The 25321-nt window shown below is 32.4% G+C and overlaps 3 protein-coding genes across 15 annotated transcripts in view; 2 read left to right on the forward strand and 1 right to left on the reverse strand.

Moving 5' to 3' along the window:
* The window catches only part of LOC107617222, an 11286-nt gene extending 2308 nt beyond the window's left edge, over nt 1-8978 (forward strand). Inside the window, exons 1-9 of one of the 11 annotated variants that reach the window (XR_002354238.1) lie at nt 2053-2257; nt 2351-2679; nt 3295-3296; nt 4681-4992; nt 5773-5829; nt 6024-6116; nt 6557-6995; nt 7246-8165; nt 8251-8978. Coding sequence is in view for 1 of the 11 variants with exons in the window: in XM_016318977.2 (XP_016174463.2) it covers nt 2655-2679; nt 4858-4992; nt 5773-5829; nt 6024-6116; nt 6557-6995; nt 7246-7561 (1065 nt within the window). In the remaining 10 variants the exon portion in view is untranslated. Of the gene's footprint in view, nt 1-1365; nt 1377-2042; nt 2258-2350; nt 2685-3294; nt 3297-3324; nt 4993-5098; nt 5495-5772; nt 5830-6023; nt 6117-6556; nt 6996-7245 lie in introns of those variants that run through there. The other 10 variants (XR_002354241.1, XR_002354237.1, XR_002354240.1 and 7 more) reach the window with 10 other exon arrangements.
* Nucleotides 1-25321, reverse strand: part of LOC107615010 (2-alkenal reductase (NADP(+)-dependent)) — a 52523-nt gene that overhangs the window by 17862 nt on the left and 9340 nt on the right. For all 3 annotated transcript variants that reach the window (XM_021111997.1, XM_021111996.1, XM_021111995.1), the window contains exon 2: nt 660-676. In XM_021111997.1, the coding sequence (XP_020967656.1) occupies nt 660-676 (17 nt within the window). The remainder of the gene's footprint in view (nt 1-659; nt 677-25321) is intronic.
* Nucleotides 14205-16765, forward strand: LOC107617219 (2-alkenal reductase (NADP(+)-dependent)). Its single transcript, XM_016318974.2, has 5 exons — nt 14205-14509; nt 15259-15436; nt 15703-15869; nt 16024-16106; nt 16206-16765. The coding sequence occupies exons 1-5, from the start codon at nt 14285-14287 to the stop codon at nt 16582-16584; spliced, it is 1032 nt and encodes a 343-aa protein (XP_016174460.1). The 5' UTR covers nt 14205-14284; the 3' UTR covers nt 16585-16765.

A 25321-nucleotide genomic window follows, 5' to 3' on the forward strand; every position in this document is an offset into this window, starting at 1 on the left:
CTTAATCATGGTAGAATTATTTTATAATTAAGTTATGAATTATATCATCCAATTAAAAGTTGACATGACATAAAAGATAAATTATATATTATTTTATTAAAAATTTGGTAAAATTCACCTATTTATTATATCCGATTCCATTTTCAATTGAATTTCGGATGAATTTTTAAACATTGAACCTCTATGACTCGTTTGATTTTCAGAATTTTAGGCAAAACCAGTCATTGGATGGTTTTGCAGAGTACCAACACCATTAAACCATGAAATTTTTCTTTTCACAAATTGTGGTTGATTTACTCTGCTACTCATTTTTTCTTCTTTTCACAAAATTGTTTTCTATTTTAATTAGATGACAACAATATTGTAATTAGTTATTGATAACACAACATACTTAGTTATCATACTCAGTTATTGACAATTAGTCTCAATTTTCTTCAGATATTATACTCTTAACTTAAAAATACGTGACAAAATACTAGAAAGTACCAAATATACGGCACTTCTAATTTATATTCTCAGTAAGATTTCACAGCTCCTAATAATTTGAAAAATAATCTAGAAATACCACACAATTATCAACTTTATAATCAAATTCTTGAGTTCAGGTTCCTCAATGAGAATGATGTATAGCGTAAACAGCAAGGAAATATATAATTTACAGAGCCAGGGGCATATGGAAGGAATGCCTCAGCGCCTCCTGTGTAACCTTCATAAGGTTTCGCATGAAAGGACCATATATAAGACAAATATATAACTGTAATTTTGTGTGATTCTCTCTTATTTTTTTAACATGGTATCAGTCCATCAGAGCCATGATATATTTCTTAAAGAAGATAGATTGTTTTTTCTGATAAAATTAACGTATTTTCACATTTTTTATGCTATTTTTTTTTATAAATGACTAAGTTTCCATTTTGGTCCCTGAAATTCACGTGATTACTTAATTTGGTCTCCAAAATTTAAAATTATCTATATTAGTCCTCCATATTTAAATTCGGACACCAATATGGTCCTTCGATCCTTTCCGACGATGATTAGGCAAATGGAGTGCTGAGATGGCACCTTTCCTGCCACGCTAGATGATGAGTAAACGACGTCGTTTACCCTTGACGCCCAAACAAGTTAGAAATGAAGAATAGTGGAAGTAGCGAAGAAGAAGAATACTTTATTTTGGGTTTCCATCGTTCCTTCTCCCTTCATATATAAAGCGACGACATTTCTAACTTGTTTGGGTGCCAAGGGTAAACAATGTCGTTTACTCATCATCCAGCATGGTAGGGAGGGTGCCATCTCAGTATTCCGTTTGTCTAGTCATCGTCGGAAAGAGTCGAGGGACCACATTGGTGTCCGGACTTAAATCTGAAGGACCAATATAGGTAATTTTGAATTTAGGGGACCAAAATGAATAATAGCGTGAATCTTAGGGTCCAAAATGGGGATTTAGTCATCTTTTGTCACTCTTTTGATACTTTTTTTACTTTACCGATTAGCTTATCCTTTCCGTTTTCTGTCTTTTCGAATCTAATGAATCAAACACCATTGTCATCTGCTGCATACATATTCTCATGGAGAAACCAAATATTTTTCGTCAACCTCCAATATTTTTCCATCTCTTCGCAGTTTACCACTTTTCGACAGTTTTTGGGCAATTCGCCATTTTTTCAGCAGTTGTGTCTGCGCTTCCTTACGGCAGTTCCGTGTACATTTTCTTGTGACAGTTCGTCTGCGCTAACTTGTAGTCGTTTCGTCTGTGTTTTCTTTCGACAGTTCCGTCTGCGCTTCCTTGCGGCAGTTTCGTCTGTATCCGTTCTATCAGTTTTCTACCATTTTTTTCTTTATTTCGTTGTTTTAAATAAGTTTCAAACTCAAGTGTGCCACTTAAATTTGAGGAGATGTTAGAATCTATACATACTAGAATTCAAGAGGAAACATCACCGAGGTAGAATTTTCATAGAATTTAAAATTTTCTTAGAAAAAAATTCTCTTCTTTATCTTTTTGTTTTTACAGTCTATTCATAGAATAGATTTATTAGATTTCAAAATCTATAGTCAAAGGGATTAGGTAATTGTAATAGGTATGTACGACAGCAAGAGAGTTATTTCTAACCCACTTTTTCTTTTTTTGATTTTTCTTTTTCGGACAAAATTCAAGCCCAAGAGTCCAACGAAGGAAATAAAGAAATGAGGTTAGGAAGAAGAAGAGGTAAGGAAGACAGAAAAACAGCTATGGCTTATGATTCTTCACCCATCAACAATGGTACGCAGCTCTTTTCTTCTTCTTCTCTTTCGTCTTCTTTCCATTTTGTAATATTTTTAATTTTATTTTTTATTTAAACCTTTTTGGTTTCAGGTCCTTCATCTCCAACAATTCCCCTTCAAGCCCAACTAGCAACACCTTCTTCTCCCTTGGCGATGCTTCTCGCCGCAATCATCGTCGTTGAACTCTTCCATGCCGTCCGCCTTCGATACCCCGCCAGTGCATTGTTCCCGGTTTGCCACAGCCACTGATGCTCCACCTACTCCAATGTGATCAGAGGTTCCTGAAGGATAATTCTCCGATAGAGAAATTTTCGATTCCGACACAAAGTTTCATGAGTTTTGTGAGGAGTTCTATCGGTCTGTGAAGAACAGGAGAGTGGCAAATTCGGAGATTGATGAGGCTGGAAGTTGAAGACCAGGGTATGATGGGTTAATTCTATCATTGATTTCCTTTTATGATCTTTTCCTTTTATTCAAAATCAATATCTCTCGAGCTTTATATGTCTATACAAAAAATTAACAGAAAATAGCTAATAATTTTTTCTGGGTTAACTGCATTTTCTTTTCTCTATCAATTGAATCTAATTTGCTATGGTTATTGTAGCTTGTGTTTTGCTTTTAATTAAATATTAGGAATTATGTTGGATTATTTATCAGAGGTATTACTATATTAGTCATTCTTGCATGGCTTTATATCAAGAATTATGAGGAATCTATTAGTTTTCTTTCAAATGCCTTCTCTGACATCGATATCAATGTATCAATATCTATTATTAGATACTAGAGATAGATTACAGATTAAATACAATTGGATATAAGTTTTGTGTCTTGGAAGTCAATTTTCTTTTCTTTAAGTGAAAGAGCTAAATCAGATCATGGGTTAAAGGTCATTTCATTTATTTAAAAATGCTAATATATCACATGAATTGAGATAAGTATATATAAATAGTGTACTTTCCTCTTGAATGAGAATGAGAATATCATACCCAGTATCTCATCAGCTATGGCTAAGTGAATAGCCTTTGAATTTTTTAGTGGTTGATTGCTGTGAAATTTAGGATGAAGTCATTGTTAGGAGGTTAGGGCAATTAAGGTAGGTAGTTTTTCTCTATAGATACAAGTTCATTTTGATAGAAAGTAACCTGAGAAATTGTGTAGTTGATGTGATTGGTTAGATACACATTTGTTGAATTTTATTATTGTTATGGTCTTTGGTGTGAGAGAAGATTCTGTTCATGTGATTTCAAGCATGTATGCTATTTATTAGGTTATGCAAAGTTGTTTTAGATGCATTAGGAGAATGTCTTCATTCATTCTTATCATATTGTACTTCACTTTTTCTCTCTCAGTTTGACTGAGAAAAGAGTTTCATCCTTCTCTTCTCATTTTTATAGAAATATTAAAGAAGAATGTAATATGATTCTGTCATATTCTCCTATTGTTTTCTTTAATTTCAGCTCCCTCTTTGTAATTTTATTCAATTTCTTGAAATTTCATCATGTTTTGGTGCTTCGGGAGCCATTCATAAATGACTTTGTGATTCCCACAATTTCATTGATTTATTGCTAGAATCATGTAATTTTGATATGAATGTAGTTTATATGTTCAATTTCATTTATGAATAATGTAGTTCCTTCATATCATCATATGTTTTACTATCTATCTGTTCAAAATCAGTTCTTTTATATATCCTATGTTTTTCTTGATAATCGTGGTTGGATTAGGCTTATTGTTATAAGGTTGTTGGTTTTGCACATTGTCATGCTGATATCATTAGTATATATGTATTGTGGTGTTTAGCGTATAAGCTTCTTAATTAATTCAGTTTCTCATTTTATAGTTCATTGGTCAGTTTTGAGTGGTAATTAGATAAATTTGGTGTTCTTTTATTCTTAGTAATTTGGAACTAATAGCTGCGATGGGAGTTGATTTTTGTCAAAGTGCTCATCAAATTATAGTTAATTCAATTTCTCATTTTATACTTCATTGATTAGTTTTGAGTGGTAATTAGACAAATTTAGTGGTTCTTTTTTAGTAATTTAGATCTAATAGTTGTGATGGGAGTTAGTTTTTGTTAAAGTGCTCATCAAATCATAGTATGTATAGATTGTTTCTCAATCAGTTCTAGGGAGGTGAGGTTGTATTTTTATTATTATATGTTTCAAATTGTTAAAAATATAATGTGAATTCCATTCTTCTGAAGTTGTGATGGGATGTTAGTTTGAATGATGTTATTTGTGATCTCATCTCATTCTTTTATACATGATTCTGATGTCAGTCAAAGTTGTTGCTTTCTCATTTTATTTTGTCAGTTTCGAAGTTATGATGGGATGTTGGTTTTTGAATTTTTCTTCAAAAACAAAAAATGGATTGGATGTGTGGTTAGGTGGGGAAAGTGATTCTCTTTCCTGTTTTTCTGAGTACCCTCACATGAAAAATCAGATTTTGGTGGTTTGATGGGAGAAATGACATCATCTTCTATAACAAATAGTACTATCTTCTATTATTCTATCAAAAAAGTTATTTGGTCAATGAGAGTAGGTATTGTTACTTGTGACTAACTCCCCTTTGTCATTTATTGCAAATCAATCGCATTAGCAAGTACTTTTATGGCCTCTCTGGTGATAGATTTTCTTTCAAAAAGGAAAAACCTTCCCTTTCTACAAATCACGTCAGATCTCCTGCTCTTCATTCTTCGGATGGATGATTATCTGCCTTCTGCACATTCGATTGGTAGGTGTTGATTGCTGTCAAATTTTCGATGATGTGATGGTCATTCATACTGTTTTACCTCATAATCAGTGCTCATCCTTCTTTCCAGCGTGGTCCTTAATTTCAAAGTGAGTGTTATATACACAATGATCTTTTATTTTTTTCCCTCCATGGTTCAAATTTTATAATTTAAATCCTGAATTGGTTTCATTTCTCTGTCTATAAATTGGATGCTAAGTTTCACAAGTCTGCTGCATTACTTCCATGCTTTAAGAGTATTCTGAAAAGCGTTTCTACTTATTTCTTTGATTTCTTTTTTTTTTGGGTTATATATAACTGAAGTGGTGTCTAAAAAGAAAGTACTACTTTATTCGAAATACCATTATAGTGAATATTAGTTGGTTCTAAATTCCTTTAGCTTGGTTAAAATTTCATAAAATGTCTCAATCTTATGCTACTGCAAGATTATATAGAAAAAATTATTTAACGAGAAAGAGAGGGCAACAAGTTGAAGATAGAAGAGGCCAGTTTTGCTATATTCACTTTTGGATTTTTTTGAAAGAAATTAAAATTTACATCTTTTCATTACAGATGTTTGTTACTATTATAAAATCGGTGTTCAATTAATATCATTGGTTGGATTTCTATGCTTTATTGTTTGATGTTGTTCCTACTTCTAATGTTTCTCTTATTTTAAGTTCAAATATATTTGTATGTGGTATTTATTAACCTACCTATTTAATTTTTTTGATCTTCCCATAGTTTTAATTTTACATTTAAAGTTCTTTTTTTTTTCTTTAGAGGAATCAATTATTTTGCAAGATACTCCAATTATTAATGCCAATTTCATATTATCAGGTATGAGTTTATTGTTTCAAATTTTCTAATTTCTTCGTTAACTTAGATTTTTTTATGTTGTTTATTATGCATTTAGTTATTAATAAATTCATAATTCATGATTGTCTGTTTAAATATTTCTTTGACGTGTATATCTTTATATTTGATTTATTTATAATAAGTTTTTTTGTTTTATAATAAAAACCCAAATCAAGATGACTCTGAAATACATGATCCTACTGTAAATTCTTGGAATGAGCTTCGGTCTCCTATTGATCATCCACTTTTTTCACAAAGTGAAATTCAAGGTATTTCAGTATACTTATAATTGATTTATTTATGGAATTTGCATTTTTCGTATTAATTTAGATATAATCTACTCATTCAGTATATTTAGTCACGTTATGTTCCTTTATAATTTCAATATTCTGGTCGTAATAAATTTTATGACATTTTTTTTACCAAATATAATATGATAAAAAATAGTATTCATTGATTTTAAATACTTTCAATATAAGTGTCTCAAATTTGGTTAGATTATTATTATTATTATTAAATATTTATATTTTCAATTTATAGACAATGAGTATCCAGTGAATAATTTCTGAATCTTTAATTGTTTTACTGGTATATTTTTTTAAGTAAAAAAAAATTAAGAAGCATTTAAGTCTTCATTTAATATAATTTTTTATTTAGTTAAATTTGTAAGGATTTGTTTATTATTTAAATTTTTTATTCATTTTTGTAGGTTGTCTCGATATTGGTGATCCTGTGTATACTTGTCTATATTGTGGTGCGTCGTTTTGGTTACTAGAGCGGGTTGAAAAATGGTCAAGAATTAATCAGCCTCTTTTTGCACTTTGTTGTTTTCAAGGAAAAATTCAATTACCGTATCTTCAGAAAGCTCCAAATTTATTATATATTTTGATTCATGGTCATGATAGTAAGTCTTTACTGTTTCAGAAGAAAATTCGGTATTATAATAGTATGTTTGCTTTCACTTCTTTTGGTGGTAAAGTAATAGACTCAGTGAATGATGGAACTGGCCCACCACAATTCATCATAAGTGGCCAAAATTATCATAGGATTGAAAGTTTATTACCTCAGGCTGGTCAAGTTCCAAAATTTGTCCAATTATACATATATGACACAGAACATGAGTTAACGCATAGAGAAGGAATATTTGGGTAAGGTCAACTCTTACAAAAATTTTGTTATGATTGTTTGTAATTCTAATTTGTTTCTTTTATTTTCAATTTAATTTTTAGTTGGTAAGATACTAATATGAATGTAACTTTGATTATTATAATCAAAATGTTCGTATCTTATTGTTTAAATATTGTTGTTAAGATTCATTCTAATTATAAAAAATGCATGTTTCTTCATTTTAAGTAAAATTACTTAGTAATATTGTGTTACTATTTTTCTTAATTATAGGCAAAGTTTAAATATAGATAGACAGTTGATAATTGATTTGACCCAAATGATTGATCAACACAATCCCATAGCACAATCATTTAGAAGAGTGAGAGAATTCCATGAGAATCACCCGTCTGAGGTGTTTTCTTTGAAATTGTTTAGTCAAAGAGAACGTGATCGAAGAGTTTATAATTATCCTTCGTGCGATGAAGTTGCTGCTTTGGTTGTTGGTGATTTTGATTCTTCTGATACTGGTCGTGATGTCATTGTTAAATCTGTAGCTGGCCAACTTCAAAGAATATATGAGACACATGCTTTATACTGGCCATTGTAATATCCCTTGCTTTTTCCTTACGGGGAAGATGGTTATCAATTGGGTATTCCTTATCGAGATATTCAAGATATAAATGTTGCAGGGAGAAGGACTAGAGTGTCTGTGCGAGAATTTATCTGTTTTCGTTTGCAAATGAGAGAGCATGATGATAGCATTATTCATAAGTCTAGAAGATTGTTCCAACAGTTTGTTGTTGATTCATTCTCTATGATTGAGTCACAGAGGCTTTATGAAATCAGGAAAAAACAGAGCACAATTAGAGGAGAAGTCTTACAAGGTATTGAAGAAGCTATGCGATGCGGTGATACTGAAGCATCATCAATTGGTACTCGAGTGATTTTGCCTTCTTCCTTCACTGGTGGTAAACGTTACATGTTTAATAATTGCCAAGATGCTATGGCTATTTGTAAACATTTTGGGTATCCAGATCTATTTCTTACCCTTACTTGCAATCCAAACTGGCCTGAGTTTCAAAGATATACTAATCGTGATCAAGTTCCAATTGCTAATCGGCCAGACATTGCTTGCCGAGTCTTTCATGCTAATATGAAGTGTCTTCTTAATGATCTTAAGAATGGTGTTTTTTTTGGTCCTCTTAATGCAGGTATATCGAATATAGAGAATTCTATATTAAATTTATGCTTACTTATAAAAATTTCTATATTTTCAGATATTTTTTTACTTTTTAGGTATGTATACAATTGAGTTTCAAAAAAGAGGTTTGTCACATGCACATATTCTACTTTGGCTTGATGGAAGGAATAGATTGCAGAATATTAAAATTGTTGATGAGTTGATTTGTGCAGAACTTTCTAATCCTATGAAGTTTCCACATTTGTATAGTGTGGTTAGTAAATACATGATTCATAGCCCTTGTGGTAGGGTAAGACCAACTTCTCCATGCATGAAAGATGGAAGATGATCCAAGTTTTATCCGAAGCAGTTTGTTAATTATACGAGTTTTGATGAAGATGGTTATCCTATTTACAAGCGTCGAGATATTGGTGTTACAGTTAAAAGTCATGGTGTTGATCTTGATAATAGATTTGTTGTTCCATATAATCCATTATTGTTGATGAAGTACCAGGCTCATATCAATTTGGAATTTTGCAACAAGTCAAATGTTATAAAGTATCTTTTCAAGTACATTAACAAGGGTCCAGATCGTGTAATTGCAACCATTAGTCATTCAACTGAGACAACTCATTCTTTTGAAGTGGTTGATGAGATCAAACAGTATTATGATTGTCGGTATCTTTCACCTTGTGAATCAATGTGGAAAACTTTTGCATATGAAATTCATCATAGATGGCCACCTATGCAAAGACTCACATTTCATTTACCTAATCAGCAGCATGTTGTGTTCGATGATCATGATACTATTGGCTCTGTTTTAATAAGAAATAGAGATTTGATGACAATGTTTACTGCTTGAATGATGGCTAATCGAACATATGTTGAAGGGCGAACACTAACATATGTTGAGTTCCCAAGTAAATTCGTTTATGATTTACAATCTCGACAGTGAAAACCAAGAAGAAGGGGATTTTCTATAGGAAGATTGAGTTTTGTTCATCCTTCAACTGGTGAGCTATTTTATATGCGTATGCTTCTCAATGTGCAAAGAGAATGCACCAGTTTTCGAAGTATAAAGACTGTCAATTCTGTTTTATATGATACATTCCAAGAGGCATGTTCTGCTATGGGTTTTTTAATAGATGATAATGAGTTTGTCTTGGCCATTAATGAAGCAGCTGAGTTATCTTCTGGCGCCCAATTGAGAAAACTTTTTGTTTCATTGTTAATATCTGATTTTGTCTCTAGGCCCGTTTTAGTTTGGAATCAAACTTGGAAATATTTATCTGATGATATCATTTATTACAAACGAAGTGAGCTTCGTTTTCCAGATATTTACTTAATCTTTAGTTTATCTTTTTTATTTATAGGATTAAGAAAAACTCTTAACAATAAATAAATAGAAAGTGATATGCACAAAGTTTGAAATACATACATAGCATGATAGGGAAAATTTTCAAACAATATAAGTTTTTGATATATTGATGAATTTACTAACTGAAAAAAAATATATTGCAGGAATAACAATGACTGACGAAGAGTTACAAACATTTTGTCTAATAGAGATAGAGAAATTGCTACAGGCCAATGGAAAATCATTAAGAGATTTTGCTGGTATGCCTCTTCCTAATGTTGATTTGGTCTCAGAATTTAGTAATTCTATGGTGTTGCGTGAATTGGAATATGACATTTCTGTGATGCTTGAAGAACACGATTCAAATTTTTCAAAGTTGAATGAAGAACAGAAGTCAATCTATAATAGGATTATACATTGTGTTACTAACAAGGAACATGGGTTGCTTTTCATTTATGGGTTTGGTGGGACTGGAAAAACTTTTTTGTATAGACTCTTATCTGCCAAATTGCGTTCTCAAAGAAGAATTGTTATTAATGTTGCTTCAAATGGAATTGCTTCATTATTGTTACCTGGTGGTAAGACAGCTCATTCTATGTTTGGTATCCCACTTGAATTGAATGAAGATACTATTTGTAGAATTCCGAAAAATAGTCCTAAGGCTGATTTAATTCGGCTTGCTGAGCTGATTATTTGGGATGAAGCTCCAATGACTAACAAGTTGGCATTTGAAGCTTTAGACAGAAGTTTTTGAGACATAATGATGTCGATTTTAGTGTCTTACAAAGATCTACCTTTTGGGGAAAAAATCATTGTTCTTGGAGGTGATTTTCGACAGGTTTTGCCTGTTATTCCTAAAGCTTCTCGTGCTGAGATTATTATGGCATCAATCAATTCTTCAATTCTTTGGAAGCACTTTGAAGTGTTGACGTTGACAAAAAATATGCGATTAGAAAGTGCTACAAATCAATCAAATTTGGACGAATTGAAAAGGTTTTCCGATTGGATTCTTCAGATTGGAGAAGGGCGTATTGGGACAATAATTAACAAAAAGCTTTTAGTTAAAATTCCAAATGAGTTTCTGATTTTTCCTTCTGATAATCCAGTTGATGATATTATAAATGCAATTTATCCTGACATAGTTAGAAACTTTGATGATACTGGTTTTTTCCAAGACAGAGCCATATTAGCTCCAACAGTAGAAATTGTTGAAGAAATCAATGATCACATTGTTCAATTGCTACCTGGGGCAGAAAAAGAGTATCTAAGTGCTGATTCTATATGTGGTAGTGATGCTTATTGTGACGTTGATGTTGATTGGATAAATACTGAGTTTTTGAATCAAATAAAATGTTCAGGGTTACCGAATCACTCATTGAAATTGAAGAAAGGCGTGCCTATTATTTTGTTGAGAAATATTGATCCAGCTGGTGGCTTATGCAATGGTACTCGCCTTATTGTTAGAGATCTAGGAACAAATGTGATTGGAGCTGAGATTGTCTCAGGGAGTCACATTGGAGATAAAGTTTTCATTCCTCGGATGAATTTAATTCCGAGTGATGCTAGGATACCTTTCAAATTTCAACGGAGACAATTTCCTATAAACTTGTGTTTTGCAATGACTATCAATAAGAGCCAAGGTCAAACTCTATCCAGTGTTGGACTGTTCTTGCGTCGACCGGTATTTTCTCATGGTCAACTTTATGTCGCTATTTCTCGAGTAAAGAGCAAAGATGGTTTAAGAATTTTGGTATCTGGCGAGGAAAATGATGATTCTATTTTAACTCAAAATATCGTATTTAAAGAAATATTTGATAAGATTTTATAATTTATTTTGTTTTGTTTTTATATTAATGTTATTTTATGTTGTGGTTATTTTTTGTAATGATACTGCTTTATTGTATTAAATATAAAGATAAATTAGAATGTTAACCTATTTTATAAGATTCAGTTTATTCAAATACGTTTTAACAAATTATTTTTCTATTTACTAAATTGTATATTTACGAAAATATCTTTAAAAAGTTTTTTAATTAGTAAAATATTTAACCCATTAATTCTAAAATTCTAAATTCACTCTCACCTCCACATCAGAAAAAAGAGAGTAGCCACTCTCCACCAATTATTATTACGATTTTAATTTTGATTCTCTATCTGTTTTATTTTTTATTTATATTTTTGTGGTAAATTACTAACAGAGAATTGAAAAACATTTTAGAATGTTATAGTATAATGTATTTACAATTAAAAAAAGATAATTATAAAAAAAATACCAAATTAATGTATTACATGCTTACATATAATCTTTTCACACTTTTTAAATTTGACCAAATTAAAAAAGTTAAATAATTTTTGAATTTATGAAAAAAATTCATGGAATGTATATTACTAAATTAATACTTTACTATTTCTCATCCTTTTCTTTTAATTTTTTTATTTTTTTTTTCTTTTTTTTCTTTTTTTTCTTTTTTTTTATTTTTTTTATTCTGTCTCTATTTTGTTTAATATATCTTTCACTCATTATTTTTTAATATGTATGCATTTTGTTATATATATTTTTTTGGTTATTTATAAATGCATAAAGCTATGAAGCACGGACACTTCGCTGAGTTATCTTGTCCGCATGTCGGACACATTTCGGATACGACACTCACCGACACTCGTCCGACACGCGTGTCTGTTGTGTCCAACCGTGTCTTAATAAAAAGATAAAAAATTTTTCTCCGGACACGCTTGGACACACCTAAATACCATCACGTGTCGGCGTGTCCAGTCTTATTCTTAACATATATTCTTAAAATAAATTTAGATATAGTATATATTATTATTTATTAAAACAAAAAATATTTTAAATACTTGATATAATTAAAATAAGACATTAAAAATAATTAAAAAATTTAATTTATATTTTAATATCAATAAAATATTAAAATATCATTACAATTTATCTAAAAAATACTTTATATTTTATATATATGCGTGTCCCCGTGTCATGTAAGATTTTAAAATTCGCGTGTCGATGTGTCCCGTGTCGTGTCGTGTCCCGTGTCCGTGTCAGTGTCCGTGCATCATAGGCATAAAGTAACATGCGCGTTCTATTTTAACTAATTGTATTTATTCATTCTAATTAAAATATCAAATTATTTATTTTTCGTATCATGACCGTGCAATTGTACGGGCTATTGACTAGTATATTAGAATCAATTAGCATTTATTAAAATTATGTAGCATATGTGAATATTTATTATAGAATATTACGTATTTATTATTTCGATTCTCTTAACACTTATAAATATCTTTTTATATTGTATTATTCCATATAATTTGAATACATTCAATTTTTTTTATTGTTCTCTCTTATCTTTCTAACAGATGTGTAGCATTACTCTTTTAAGTAAGAGCATTTTTTAAATTTGTTTAAATTTTTATATAAATTTTTTTATATGTTTTTTTTAATTTTTTTTGGATAAAAAGATAAAACTCTAAATATTTGGATCATAAAATTTTTAATACCACATCATAAAATAAATTATTTTTTTTAAAAATTTAAGACGATAAGATAAAATATATAAATAATTATATATTAATAAATTTATTAAAAATAAAGTCTTTTATAAAGTTCATCAGTGTGAAATAATATCCATCACGTATTTTTTATTTTTACGTTTAAATTAAACCCACTCAATTGTAAGATAATAATATTAAAATCTATTAACCTATTTGTAAATGTTCATGATTAATTAGATAGATGCATGAATGCATTAGACTGTTATTAACTTATTATTAGTGGGCCAAATGATGCCTCTAACTAATTCACTTAATTGTGATGTTTTGCCTACTCATAGTATTAGTATATTAACTAAGATTAACTTAACCCGTACCTTATATTCTAATAATAAGATAAAATAATTAAAGAATTAAATTAAATTAAGAACCAATGCTAGTTGGCACTGACGAATAAGGGAAGGTTCAAACTGGGAACCTCCTAACTGAGGCACTCCTTTCTTGTCACTCAGCTATTTTGTTTTCTATTACATATATGACAAAAATTAATTATATACTAAACATTCAATTAAATTTTATAAATATCTAATTTAATTTAATTTTATATTCTCTATTTTTTGAATTAATTATATTTTAGTTTGTACCATTATTAATATAAATATAGATTTCACTAAAAAAGGTTGAATCAATAAATTAATAAACTAATAACTTGACTGATTTCATTATCGGTTCAATTATAACCAGTAGTATTATTTGTTTAATGTTTGTGTTCTCAAATTCGGTGTCACTCATAAAAACCTTTTACACTTTCTGATATGTGACATTTCATTGTCGTATATAACTAAAAATAGATTTCTTTAAAATCTACCAAACACTAAATAATGATTGCCTTAGGTCCTTAACTCTTTGCTGACCATAGCATAGGAGACTATGTCTATATTTGCCTATTTAAGTATTTATTTTACTAATTAATTAAATTTAATTTATAAATTTAGTTAACATGTATTTTATATATAATAAATTTATTAAAAAAAATTTATTTTGTAATTTTATCGTCAAGATTTTAAATCCTTAATTTATTAGCGAAGTAGCAACCTCCGCACAGAAGTTAGAAGTCAGCGCATTAAAATTTGAAAATAAATGAAGAGGGTAGAACATTCACACTGAAAGTATGATCATAGTGACGTGAATTGGTATTATCTTGTCTTAAGATCGTAAGCAATGACGCAAATCTTGCAAGTTATAAATATAATTGGAAGCGTGAAAGAGAGAAGAGAGAGACACCATCAATGGCGGAAGTGAAGAACAAGCAAGTGGTTTTGAAGGATTATGTCACCGGTTTCCTTAAGGAATCAGACTTGGACTTAGTTGAAAACACCATCACTCTCAAGCTTCCAGAAGGTTCCAATGAGATCCTTCTCAAGAATCTCTATTTGTCTTGTGATCCTTTCATGCGAAACCTTATGAGCGACATAGGAATCCTTGAGAAGTTCCTTCCATATGCCCCTGGCTCTGTAAGTTTTCTTTTTCCCTCTTTTTTCACTTGGCAAATTCTGTTAATTTTTCCTTGCTATTCACGCTACGTATCATTGTAATTGAGGAACCAAAACTCAGGAATTTGATTATAAAGTTGATAATTGTGACCTATTTCTAGATTAGTGTTTAAATTAGTAGTAGCTGCGAAATCTTGTTGAGAATATGAATTGAAGTGCTGTATGCTTGGAAGTTTCTAGACTTTGTCACCAATTTTGAAGGTAAGTGAATGATATCTGAAGAAAATTGAGACTACTTCATGTTGTGTTATCAATAACCAACATCAGTGGCCGTGTTATTATCACTTATCAGAGTAATAATTTACTTACAGCATTGTTTCAACTTTCATCCAATTAAAATAGGGTTGCAGTTAAATTTATGTAAAGTTGATAACTGAGAACCGATAAATAATTTGATAAGTTTGATTAAATTGTCATCTAATAGCTCTCAGCTATTAATTTCAGATAAAATTAACTGCACCTGAATTTCCACCTTAAAATAGGAAACAAGTTTGTAAAAAGGAAAAAGAAATGAGAAGAGTAAATCAACCACAATTTGTGAAAAGAAAAATTTCATGGTTTAATTGTGTTGGTACTTTGCAAAATTCCAAACAATTGGTTTTGCCGTTTGATCTAAGAAGCAATTCATTTAGCATTGTTCTGCTGTTGATGATTCTATTTCAATCATAAATTTATGTAGCTACTAACTGTTGATTGTTGCATTATTGCAGCCATTATTTGGATATGGGGTGGCTAAAGTCCTGGAATCCGGACACCCGGATTACAAGAAGGGTGATTTGGTGTGGGGGTTTACTAAATGGGAAGAGTACAGTTTGGTCCCCTCATCTCGAATTCTTTTCAAAATCGAGCACACTGATGTTCCACTTTCATACTATACTGGAATTCTTGGTATGTAACTTTCCACAGCTAGTTCTTATTGATTCTTGGTGAATGAAACACTTGATGTTAATATAATATGCAACTGCAACCCTTAACTATACTTGCAATGCTGGAATTGATCATTATTCGTTATAGAGTATTTGGCTGACCAGCTATGATATGGAAGAAATGAAAATCAAATAACCTTTTGTACTCATTTGGAACCAATACCTTACTGCTTGTCAGAGATTGTTTTGCCTTTTGGGTTGCTTAACCTGTTATTGTTATGATTGCAGGTATGCCAGGAATGACTGCTTATGCTGGTTTCTTTGAAGTTGGGCTTCCTAAAAAAGGAGAGAAAGTTTTTGTTTCTGCAGCCTCTGGTGCAGTTGGTCAACTTGTTGGCCAGTTTGCGAAATTGACCGGTTGCTATGTCGTTGGAAGTGCTGGAAGTAAAGACAAGGTATTATTCATCAAATTGTTTGCAAATAATCCTATCTTGTATCAACTCCCCTCACCCACATGTTGTAAAGCATATGATTGGCAAGACCTGAAAGCTATTTCATTTTAGAGTTGCTCACATTCTTTCACTTGAATACTAATCTTTCTACAACCAGGTGGATTTATTGAAGAATAAATTCGGATTCGATGATGCTTTTAACTACAAGGAAGAGCCTGACCTCGATGCTGCATTGAAAAGGTTTGTGATATAAAAACTTGAACTGCCTTTGAGTTAAAGTTTCCTTTGAACAACTACCCACTAGTGAATAATATTGACTCTCACCATTTTATAAAACAGATACTTCCCTGAAGGCATTGACATTTACTTTGAGAACGTTGGAGGGAAGACACTTGATGCTGTGCTTCTAAATATGAGAGTCCATGGCCGAATAGTGGTATGTGGAATGATCTCGCAGTACAATCGTGCTCAACCTGAAGGGGTAACAAATCTGGGAAATCTCATAATGAAGCGGATTCGTATGCAAGGTCTTGCTGTCACCGATTACTATCCGATGTATCACAAGTTGGTGGAGTATGTGGTGCCGAAAATCAAAGAAGAGAAGATTGTGTATGTGGAAGACATAGCTGAGGGACTTGAAAACGGCCCTGCTGCTTTAGTTGGCCTTTTTAATGGTCGCAATGTTGGCAAACAAGTTCTTGTTCTTGCCCGTGAATGATAGCAGCAATATCAGCAAGATGCTTGGTTTTCTTTCTTTCTTTTATGCTATCTATATGAAGAGCAATGTTACATAGCCAGCAAATATTATCATTTTTTACTAGTATTTGGTCAGTAATAATTTGTACTCATATTTATAGACATTTTGTACACATTAAATATATAATTTGCATTTATATTTATTATTGTTTTACACACATGAATTAATAGAATTTGCATTTAAATTTTTTAAAATTTATACACATAAATTAATAAAATTTACTTGTTAAAAATAATTTAATATTTGTGTTGGTAAAATAATGACAAAAAATATTAAAAGTGACTGATTTCCAAGAATTTCTCATATCTAAAACAGTGAGCTTGAGTGGAAACAAATGCTACAATGCATAAACATTATTTGATAAAAAAAATAGTGCAGCAATCACATAATGTTGTATGAGTGGTGGGAAGATAAAGGGAAAAATCAGATACTTTAGTCTTTAATAATACATATTCAATGTTTTAAGGACTACATTAATGTCTCTCCGGTAATATTAGCGAAATAAAAAAAACACGAGAACTTATCTTATTTAATATTTATTAATTATTATAATAATTAATGAATGATAAATAAGATAAATTTTGATTAATTTATTTTGATTATCAAATATTTTCGATTTTTGAATATGAAGTAAGGTCAAAGAATATGTATATACTGTTGAGAACAAAACTGTTACAAAAATTCAGTAATATTTTTCTACCGAAAATCATTCTTAACCACAGAAGAATAAATTTATTGAAAATTGTATTTGTAAATGGTATCGTAAAAATTAACGGTACAAGTTTTTCTAGAGAACTAATTAGGAGTGTAGACAAGTAAAACTAACTAATTAAAAAATAGGTTCGTTATAAAAAAAAATAATAAAGTATATTTTTTGTCCCAAATGTTTGTGATTTTTTTTTCAAAAATATCTCTAACATTTAAGTTCATTCAATTTTGTTCCTAACGTTTTCGATTAATTCAATTTTATTCCTAATATTTTTTATTTGTGTTAAAACTACCCTTAGAAGTTTTCAATTTTGTCCCTAAGGATAATTTTGACTCATAAAAAAGTTAGGGACAAAATTGAATGTAACTAAAAGCTAGAGATATTTTTGAAGAAAATTGCAAATATTAGGGACAAAAAATATACATTACCAAAATAAAAAACATCCCACTATTCTAATTTTAAGAATTTCAAAATTAGAAATAAAAAGATGTTGGCTTATATTGTAGTTGGTTCCTCAAATTTTTCTAACATAATAGGATAATGGGATGTTAGTTCCATAAATCATAGTTGTCAGAACTGAACTGGTTAAGTTATTAGTTTGTTGGTTTATTAATTTAACCGATAAGTTATTAATTGAATTGATAGAACCAATCTCAATTAAATAATTATATAAAATTTTAATATTTTCTTCTTCACAATAAATATTTTTTTCATTTTGTTTTTATACCAAAACATATTTTTTTAAATTAAAAAATTACCTATACTTTTTCGTATTTTTTTAAAGCGGGAGATATGTTACATACACAAATTTTTTTGGTCTAAATTCAACAAAAACGACTTTCAGTGTAGATTGCGTGTAAACATGCGCTTTCTTAACTCTTGAATAACGGCAAACAATTTTTTTTCCTCAATCAAAACTGCAACGCTCAAATTTCAAATAAAAATCAAAATCTCTCAAAAGTCTCTGAAAATCATCGCGAAAAGTGAAAGAAGTTGCGAAACTGAATTCAAAAAAAATTATGAAAAAATGAAATAAAAAGATGAAGAAGAAGCATTAGAAGATGAGGAGAATGAAGAGGAAGAGTTTTGAATTATGCAGAACTTATCAGCACACATACACCAAAATTCTTAAATAATACACTCAAATATCTTCGTATTACACCCAAATTTGCTGCAAATACAGAAAAATGTTTCCTCTAATGCTGCATTTTTTCTTCTTCTTTTTTTCCTTATTTATTTCTTTCTTTTAGTTGAATAAATGTAAGTTCACAATCTTCTAAGTAATTTTGCAGCATTATGTGTTTCTTCTTTTTATTTGTTTGATTTTTTTGTTTTTATTCTTGTTAAGAGAGTAAAATACGAAGAAACTTGAGAAAGTAAAATAAAAAGGAAAAGATGAATTATAAAATAAAAAAAGAAAAAAAGATGGTGATGATGATGAAAAAAAAAAGAAGTAGCAGAAGATGATGAGGAGGAAGATGAAGAGTTTTGAATTATGCAGAACTTATCAGCACACATACTGATGCGTGAGCATCTTTCCTATCTTTTCCTAGTGAATTTGCATCTAACTTGTTGAGTTTAATTAAGAATTAATTATATTTTACCCACTATGGATGCTATTTTGAGTTTTATGCAATTTTATTCATTTTAGGTAGCATTCGGATGGATTTGATGAAGTTTCTACAGAGAAAGAGAAGAAACCAAGGAGATGACCAGCAAATACCGACGCGGACGCATGGCTCACGCGACCGCGCGGAATGGAGGAAATCGCAATGACGCGATCGCGTGCCTGATGCGAACGCGTGGACTGGAATCTGCACAAATGACGCGAACGCGTGACCGACGCGTACGCGTGACATGCGCCACGTGCAGAAAACGCAGAAAAACGTTGGGGGCGATTTCTGGGCTGTTTTGACCCAGTTCTTAGCCCATAAATCACAGATTAGAAGCTGCAGAAGGGACAAATCAAGTGGTCCCCACCCATCAGCTGAAGACTTGTTAATTAATTCGAATTTAAATTCAAATCTTATTTTAGGAAAAGATATTATTTTAATTTTAATTTTAGAAATTTGATTTTTAAATTATTAGGATTAGTTATAAAAGGGATCCCAATAGGTGGTTCCAAAAGAACATTCAACAACATTATTCCATACAAATTGACATTCCATATTCCATGAGCAACTAATCCTCTATTGTTAAGGTTAGGAGCTCTATCTATTGTATGGATTGATAATATTATTTTTCTATTTTATTTCATGTTTTGATTTATATTTCAATAATTGTTTTCGTTTTTTATTTTATGAATTTGGGTGGAACGGAAGTATGACCCATGTTCTATTTGAGTTCTTGTATAACTTGGAAAAGCTCTATACTTGAACAATAGCTTGAAAACATATTATCCTGAATTTCTAATTGTTTGTATTTTAACGGGATACGTGACATATAATTCCTTTATTTTTGGATAATTAGGATTCTTGTGGCATATAAACTAGAATTTGATCATCACCCTCTAATTGGAATTGATTGACCAAGGAATTGGCAGTTGATGAATTTTAGAGGAGACTAGAAAGGTCTAAAGAATTAGGGTCTAGTCACAAATTGTTTGCCATGAATTAAATTTTATATGATTAAAATTAGTTAATAAGAAAAGTCAATCCAAAAAATAGATAACTTTGAAACCTTAATTACTTTCTCAATATTTTATTCCTCACCTATTCACATGTCTGTCTTCAAACTCTTCTTTATTATTTAATGCTTTTGAACTCTCAATTACTCTTTTCTGTTTGTCTAACTAAGCCTATCAAATACTATTGTTGTTTAATCCATCAATCCTCGTGGGATTGACCCTTACTCACGTAAGGTACTTGGTACGACCCGATGCACTTGCCGGTTAGTTTGTGGGTTATAAATACTACACCAAGTTTTTGGCGCCATTACCAGGGATTGACCGTGATTAACAACTATTCGTTGTTTGATTGGTTAAATTAGATAATTTTTTTTATTATATTTTTCTCTANTTTTTATTTATTTATTTAGTATTTTTATTTTATTATTTTACACAGGTTACCTCACAGGGACTTCTCTGCACTCTGACGTAGAGAGTCCCATTTTTTCTTATTTTCTGCTTGTGTATGCACAGGAATAGAGACAAAGAACATCTCTTAGATTTTGATCCTGAACCTGAAAGAACTTTCAGGCGGCGTTTACAACAAGCAAGACTTTGCAAAGCTGCAGAATCCACTATGGCAAATAATAATGCTAATGCTAATGTGGTAAATTCGAATGGGGATGATCAACAGAAGAGAGTGCCTGGCTCTTATTCTGCCCCTACTGCGGATCTTTATGGAAAAAGCATTGTGGTACCTCCTATAGCTGCAAACAACTTTGAGTTGAAGCCACAATTGGTTACCCTGGTGCAACAAAACTGCCAGTATCATGGACTTCCTCATGAAGATCCAAACCAGTTTATATATGATTTTCTGCAGATTTGCGATACTGTGAAGACAAATGGAGTGAACCCAGAGGTGTACAAACTGATGCTCTCCCTGTTTGCTCTGAGAGATAAAGCAAAGTTATGGCTAGATTCCCAACCAAAGGAGAGTATGAATACTTGGAAAAAGGTTGTTACAGAATTTCTCACTAAATTTTTCCCACCAAAGAAGCTGACTAAGCTTAGATTGGAGGTTCAGACTTTCAGGCAGAAGGAGGGTGAAACTCTTTATGAAGCTTGGGAGAGATACAAGCTACTGACTAGGCAATGCCCTCCGGACATGTTCTCCAAATGGACCCAACTAGATATCTTTTATGAAGGTTTGGGTGAGATGTCCAAGATGAGCCTAGACACTTCTGCAGGCGGTTCACTGCACAAGAAGAAGACACCAGAGGAGACTATTGAGCTTATTGAATTAGTTGCAAGCAACCAATATTTATACTCATCTAACAGGAATCCTGTGAACTCTGAGACCCCTCAGAAGAGAGGCGTGTTGGAAGTAGAAGCTGTTAATGCTCTTCTTGCTCAAAATAAGCTGATATCTCAGCAAATAAATCTACTTACTCAACAGATGGGTGGCATGCAAGTCTCAGCTATCAACACCCAAAATCCACCACAGGAAGTCTCCTATGACATGGCAGGTAACTTCATGCAAAATGATGATTATGATTATGCTCAACCTTCTTCTGAACAGGTGAATTACATGGGGAGTGGTCCTAGAAATCCCAACAATGATCCCTATTCTAAGACATTCAATCAGGGGTGGAGGAATCACCCAAATTTTGGGTGGAGAGATCAACCTCAGAGACCTCAGAACTTCAACAATAGTTCTCAGGGCGGTTTTCAACAAAACAACTATAATAACCGCCAATTTCAGTCTCAGCAACAACAACCACCTCAACAGGAAAATTCTAAATCCCAAGAAGATTCTAAATGGGAGATGATGATGAGTTTCATACAAGAAACCAGAGCCTCCATTAGAAACTTGGAGGTGCAAATGGGTCAAATGAGCAAGCAATTACCTGAAAGGTCTTCAAATACATTCCCTGGTGATACAGTGGTGAACCCAAGAGAAGATTACAAGGTCATTCAATTGAGAAGTGGTAAGGTAGCTGGTTCTGAGACTAAGGTCAATGAAGATCTAGTTGAAAAGGAAGCTCCAGAAGAGAAGAAGGAAGAAGTAGAGCACGCCCCTCCTAAACGTTTAGACAACCCATTTCCTGACTCTCTTGACACTTATCCCACCTTACCAAAGGCCCCTGAATACAAGCCAAAAATGCCATATCCTCAGAGGCTTCAGAAGGCGTCCAAAGAAAAGCAATTCTCTAAATTTTTAGATGTCTTCAAGAAGCTGCAGATTAACATTCCTTTTGCAGAGGCTCTGGAGCAAATGCCTCTCTATGCTAAATTTATGAAAGAGTTGTTGACCCACAAGAGGAATTGGAAGGAGCAAGAAACCGTGGTGTTAACCAAGGAATGCAGTGCTATTATTCAACACACCCTTCCTGAGAAGATGCCAGACCCAGGGAGCTTTGTCATTCCTTGCACCATTGGAGAAGTCGGTATTCAGAGAGCTTTATGTGATCTTGGAGCTAGTATCAATCTCATGCCACTTTCAGTAATGAAAAAGCTTCAAATTGAGGAGGTAAAATTCACTCGTATTTCTCTTCAACTTGCTGATCTTTCTATTAAATTACCTGTGGGTGTGGTTGAAGATTTACTTGTTAAAATAGGACCATTTATTTTCCCTGTTGATTTTGTTATATTAGACATGGAAGAGGAGGTAAAACCCTCTATTATACTTGGTAGACCATTTTTAGCTACAGGTAGAACTCTGATTGATGTGCAAAAGGGTGAATTAACCCTGAGGGTCAATGAAGAACAGGTGGTCCTAAATGTTTTTGAAGCCCTCAAACACCCCAATGATTCTGAGGGGTGTATGAAAATAGATGTTATTGAACCACTTGTTCAAGAAGTACTGGAAACTGAAGTACTTAATGATGTTCTGGATCCTATTTCTGAGTGTGAATTAGTTGAAGTTGACGATTCACCACCCCAAAAGGAGCTGATGAACACGCCAATCAAGGAGGAGAAAGCCCCAAGCTTGAGCTCAAACCCCTACCCCCTTCTCTAAAATATGTGTTCTTGGGTGGAAATGATTCATATCCAGTAATTATTAGCTCTTCTCTGAAGCCTGAAGAGGAAAATGCGCTTGTTTCAGTGCTCAAGAGCCATAAAAACAGCTCTTGGGTGGACCATTAGTGACTTGAAAGGGATTAGTCCAACCAAGTGTATGCACAATATCCTCTTTGAAGATGATGCCAAACCAGTTGTGCAACCACAAAGGAGACTCAATCCAACTATGAAAGAGGTGGTCCAAAAAGAGGTAATAAAATTATGAGAAGCAAGTATTATTTACCCTATTTCTGACAGTCCTTGGGTAAGTCCTGTGCAGGTAGTTCCCAAGAAAGGAGGGATGACAGTGATCAAGAATGAAAAGAATGAGCTTATTCCTACAAGAACAGTCACAGGATAGAGAATATGCATAGATTACAGGAGGCTCAACACTGCTACAAGGAAGGATCATTTCCCCCTCACTTTCATTGATCAGATGCTTGAGAGGTTAGCTGGTCATGCTTTTTATTGTTTTCTAGATGGATATTCTGGATATAATCAAATTACAATGGACCCTCAAGATCAAGAAAAGACAGCATTCACCTGCCCCTTTGGAGTATTTGCCTACAGGAGAATGCCATTTGGACTTTGCAATGCTCAAGCAACTTTTCAGAGGTGTATGCTTTCAATTTTTTTTGATATGGTTAAAAAGTTTATTGAGATATTTATGGATGACTTTTTTTGTTTTTGGTAATTCTTTTGAATCCTGCCTTAAACATTTATTTCTTGTCTTGAAACGGTGTCAAGAATCAAACCTTGTTTTAAATTGGGAAAAATGCCATTTTATGGTTACAGAAGGCATTGTTCTTGGACACCGGATTTCAAGTAAGGGAATTGAGGTTGACAGAGCAAAGGTGGAGGTAATTGAAAAATTACCACCGCCAACTAATGTTAAGGCAATTAGGAGTTTCTTGGGTCATGCAGGATTTTATAAAAGATTTATAAATGATTTTTCTAAAATTGCTAAACCATTGAGCAACCTGTTGGTTGTTGATGTTCCTTTTGTCTTTGATTCTGATTGTCTGCATGCTTTTGAAACTCTGAAAGCAAACCTTACCTCTACTCCCATTATAGCTCCCCCTGACTGGGATTTACCATTTGAATTAATGTGTGATACTAGTGATTTTGCTATAGGAGCTGTTTTAGGACAGAGGCATGGTAAGCTTGTACATGTCATTTATTATGCCAGTCGTGTGTTAAATGATGCTCAAAAAAATTACACAACTACAGAAAAGGAATTACTAGCTGTTGTGTATGATGTTGATAAGTTTAGGTCTTATTTACTTAGTTCTAAGGTTATTGTTTATACTGACCATGCTGCTTTGAAGTACCTTCTAACCAAGCAGGATTCTAAACCAAGATTAATCAGATGGGTGTTGCTCCTTCAGGAGTTTGATATTGAGATAAAAGACAGGAAATGGTCAGAAAATCAAGTAGCTGACCATCTCTCCAGAATTGAGCCTGAAGCAGGAGTGCAACCACCCACAGCTGTAACTGAGACATTTCCGGATGAGCAATTATTCCTTATTCAGCAGGCTCCATGGTTTGCAGACATTGCAAATTATAAGGCCATGAATTTTATCCCAAGGGAGTACAGTAGGCAACAAGTGAAGAAGCTATTGACTGATGCAAAGTACTACATTTGGGAGGAACCATACCTTTTTAAAAGGTGTTCAGATGGAATTATCCGGAGGTGTGTCCCAGATGAAGAAAAATAATAGATTCTTTGGCACTGTCATGGTTCTGAGTATGGAGACCACTTTGGTGGTGAAAGGACAGCTACAAAGGTCCTTCAGAGCGGGTTTTACTGGCCGACTCTCTTCAGATACTCAAGAGCATTTGTAAAGCACTGTGACAGATGTGAAAAAGCCACGAATCTCCCTGCCAACCATGAAATGCCACAGCAGGGGATTCTTGAGGTTGAATTGTTTGATGTGTGCAGTATTGATTTCATGGGACCTTTTCCACCCTCACATTCAAACAACTATATTCTAGTGGCAGTCGACTATGTGTCCAAGTGGGTAGAAGCTGTGGCTTTGCCCACCAATGATGCCAAGGTGGTAATGAGCTTTCTTCAGAGATATATCTTCAGCCGGTTTGGTGTCCCAAAGACACTCATTAGTGATGGAAGAAGTCACTTCTGTAACAGACAGCTGAAATCTCTTCTGCATAGATATGGAGTCCGTCATAAAGTGGCAATCCCCTATCACCCTCAGACAAGTGGACAGGTTGAAGTTTCCAACAGGGAACTTAAGAGAATTTTAGAGAAGACCGTCAATATTTCAAGAAAGGACTGGTCTAGGAAGCTTGATGATGCTTTCTGG

This window comes from Arachis ipaensis, chromosome B09, assembly GCF_000816755.2.
Source record: "Arachis ipaensis cultivar K30076 chromosome B09, Araip1.1, whole genome shotgun sequence".
NCBI classification, from domain to species: domain Eukaryota; kingdom Viridiplantae; phylum Streptophyta; class Magnoliopsida; order Fabales; family Fabaceae; genus Arachis; species Arachis ipaensis.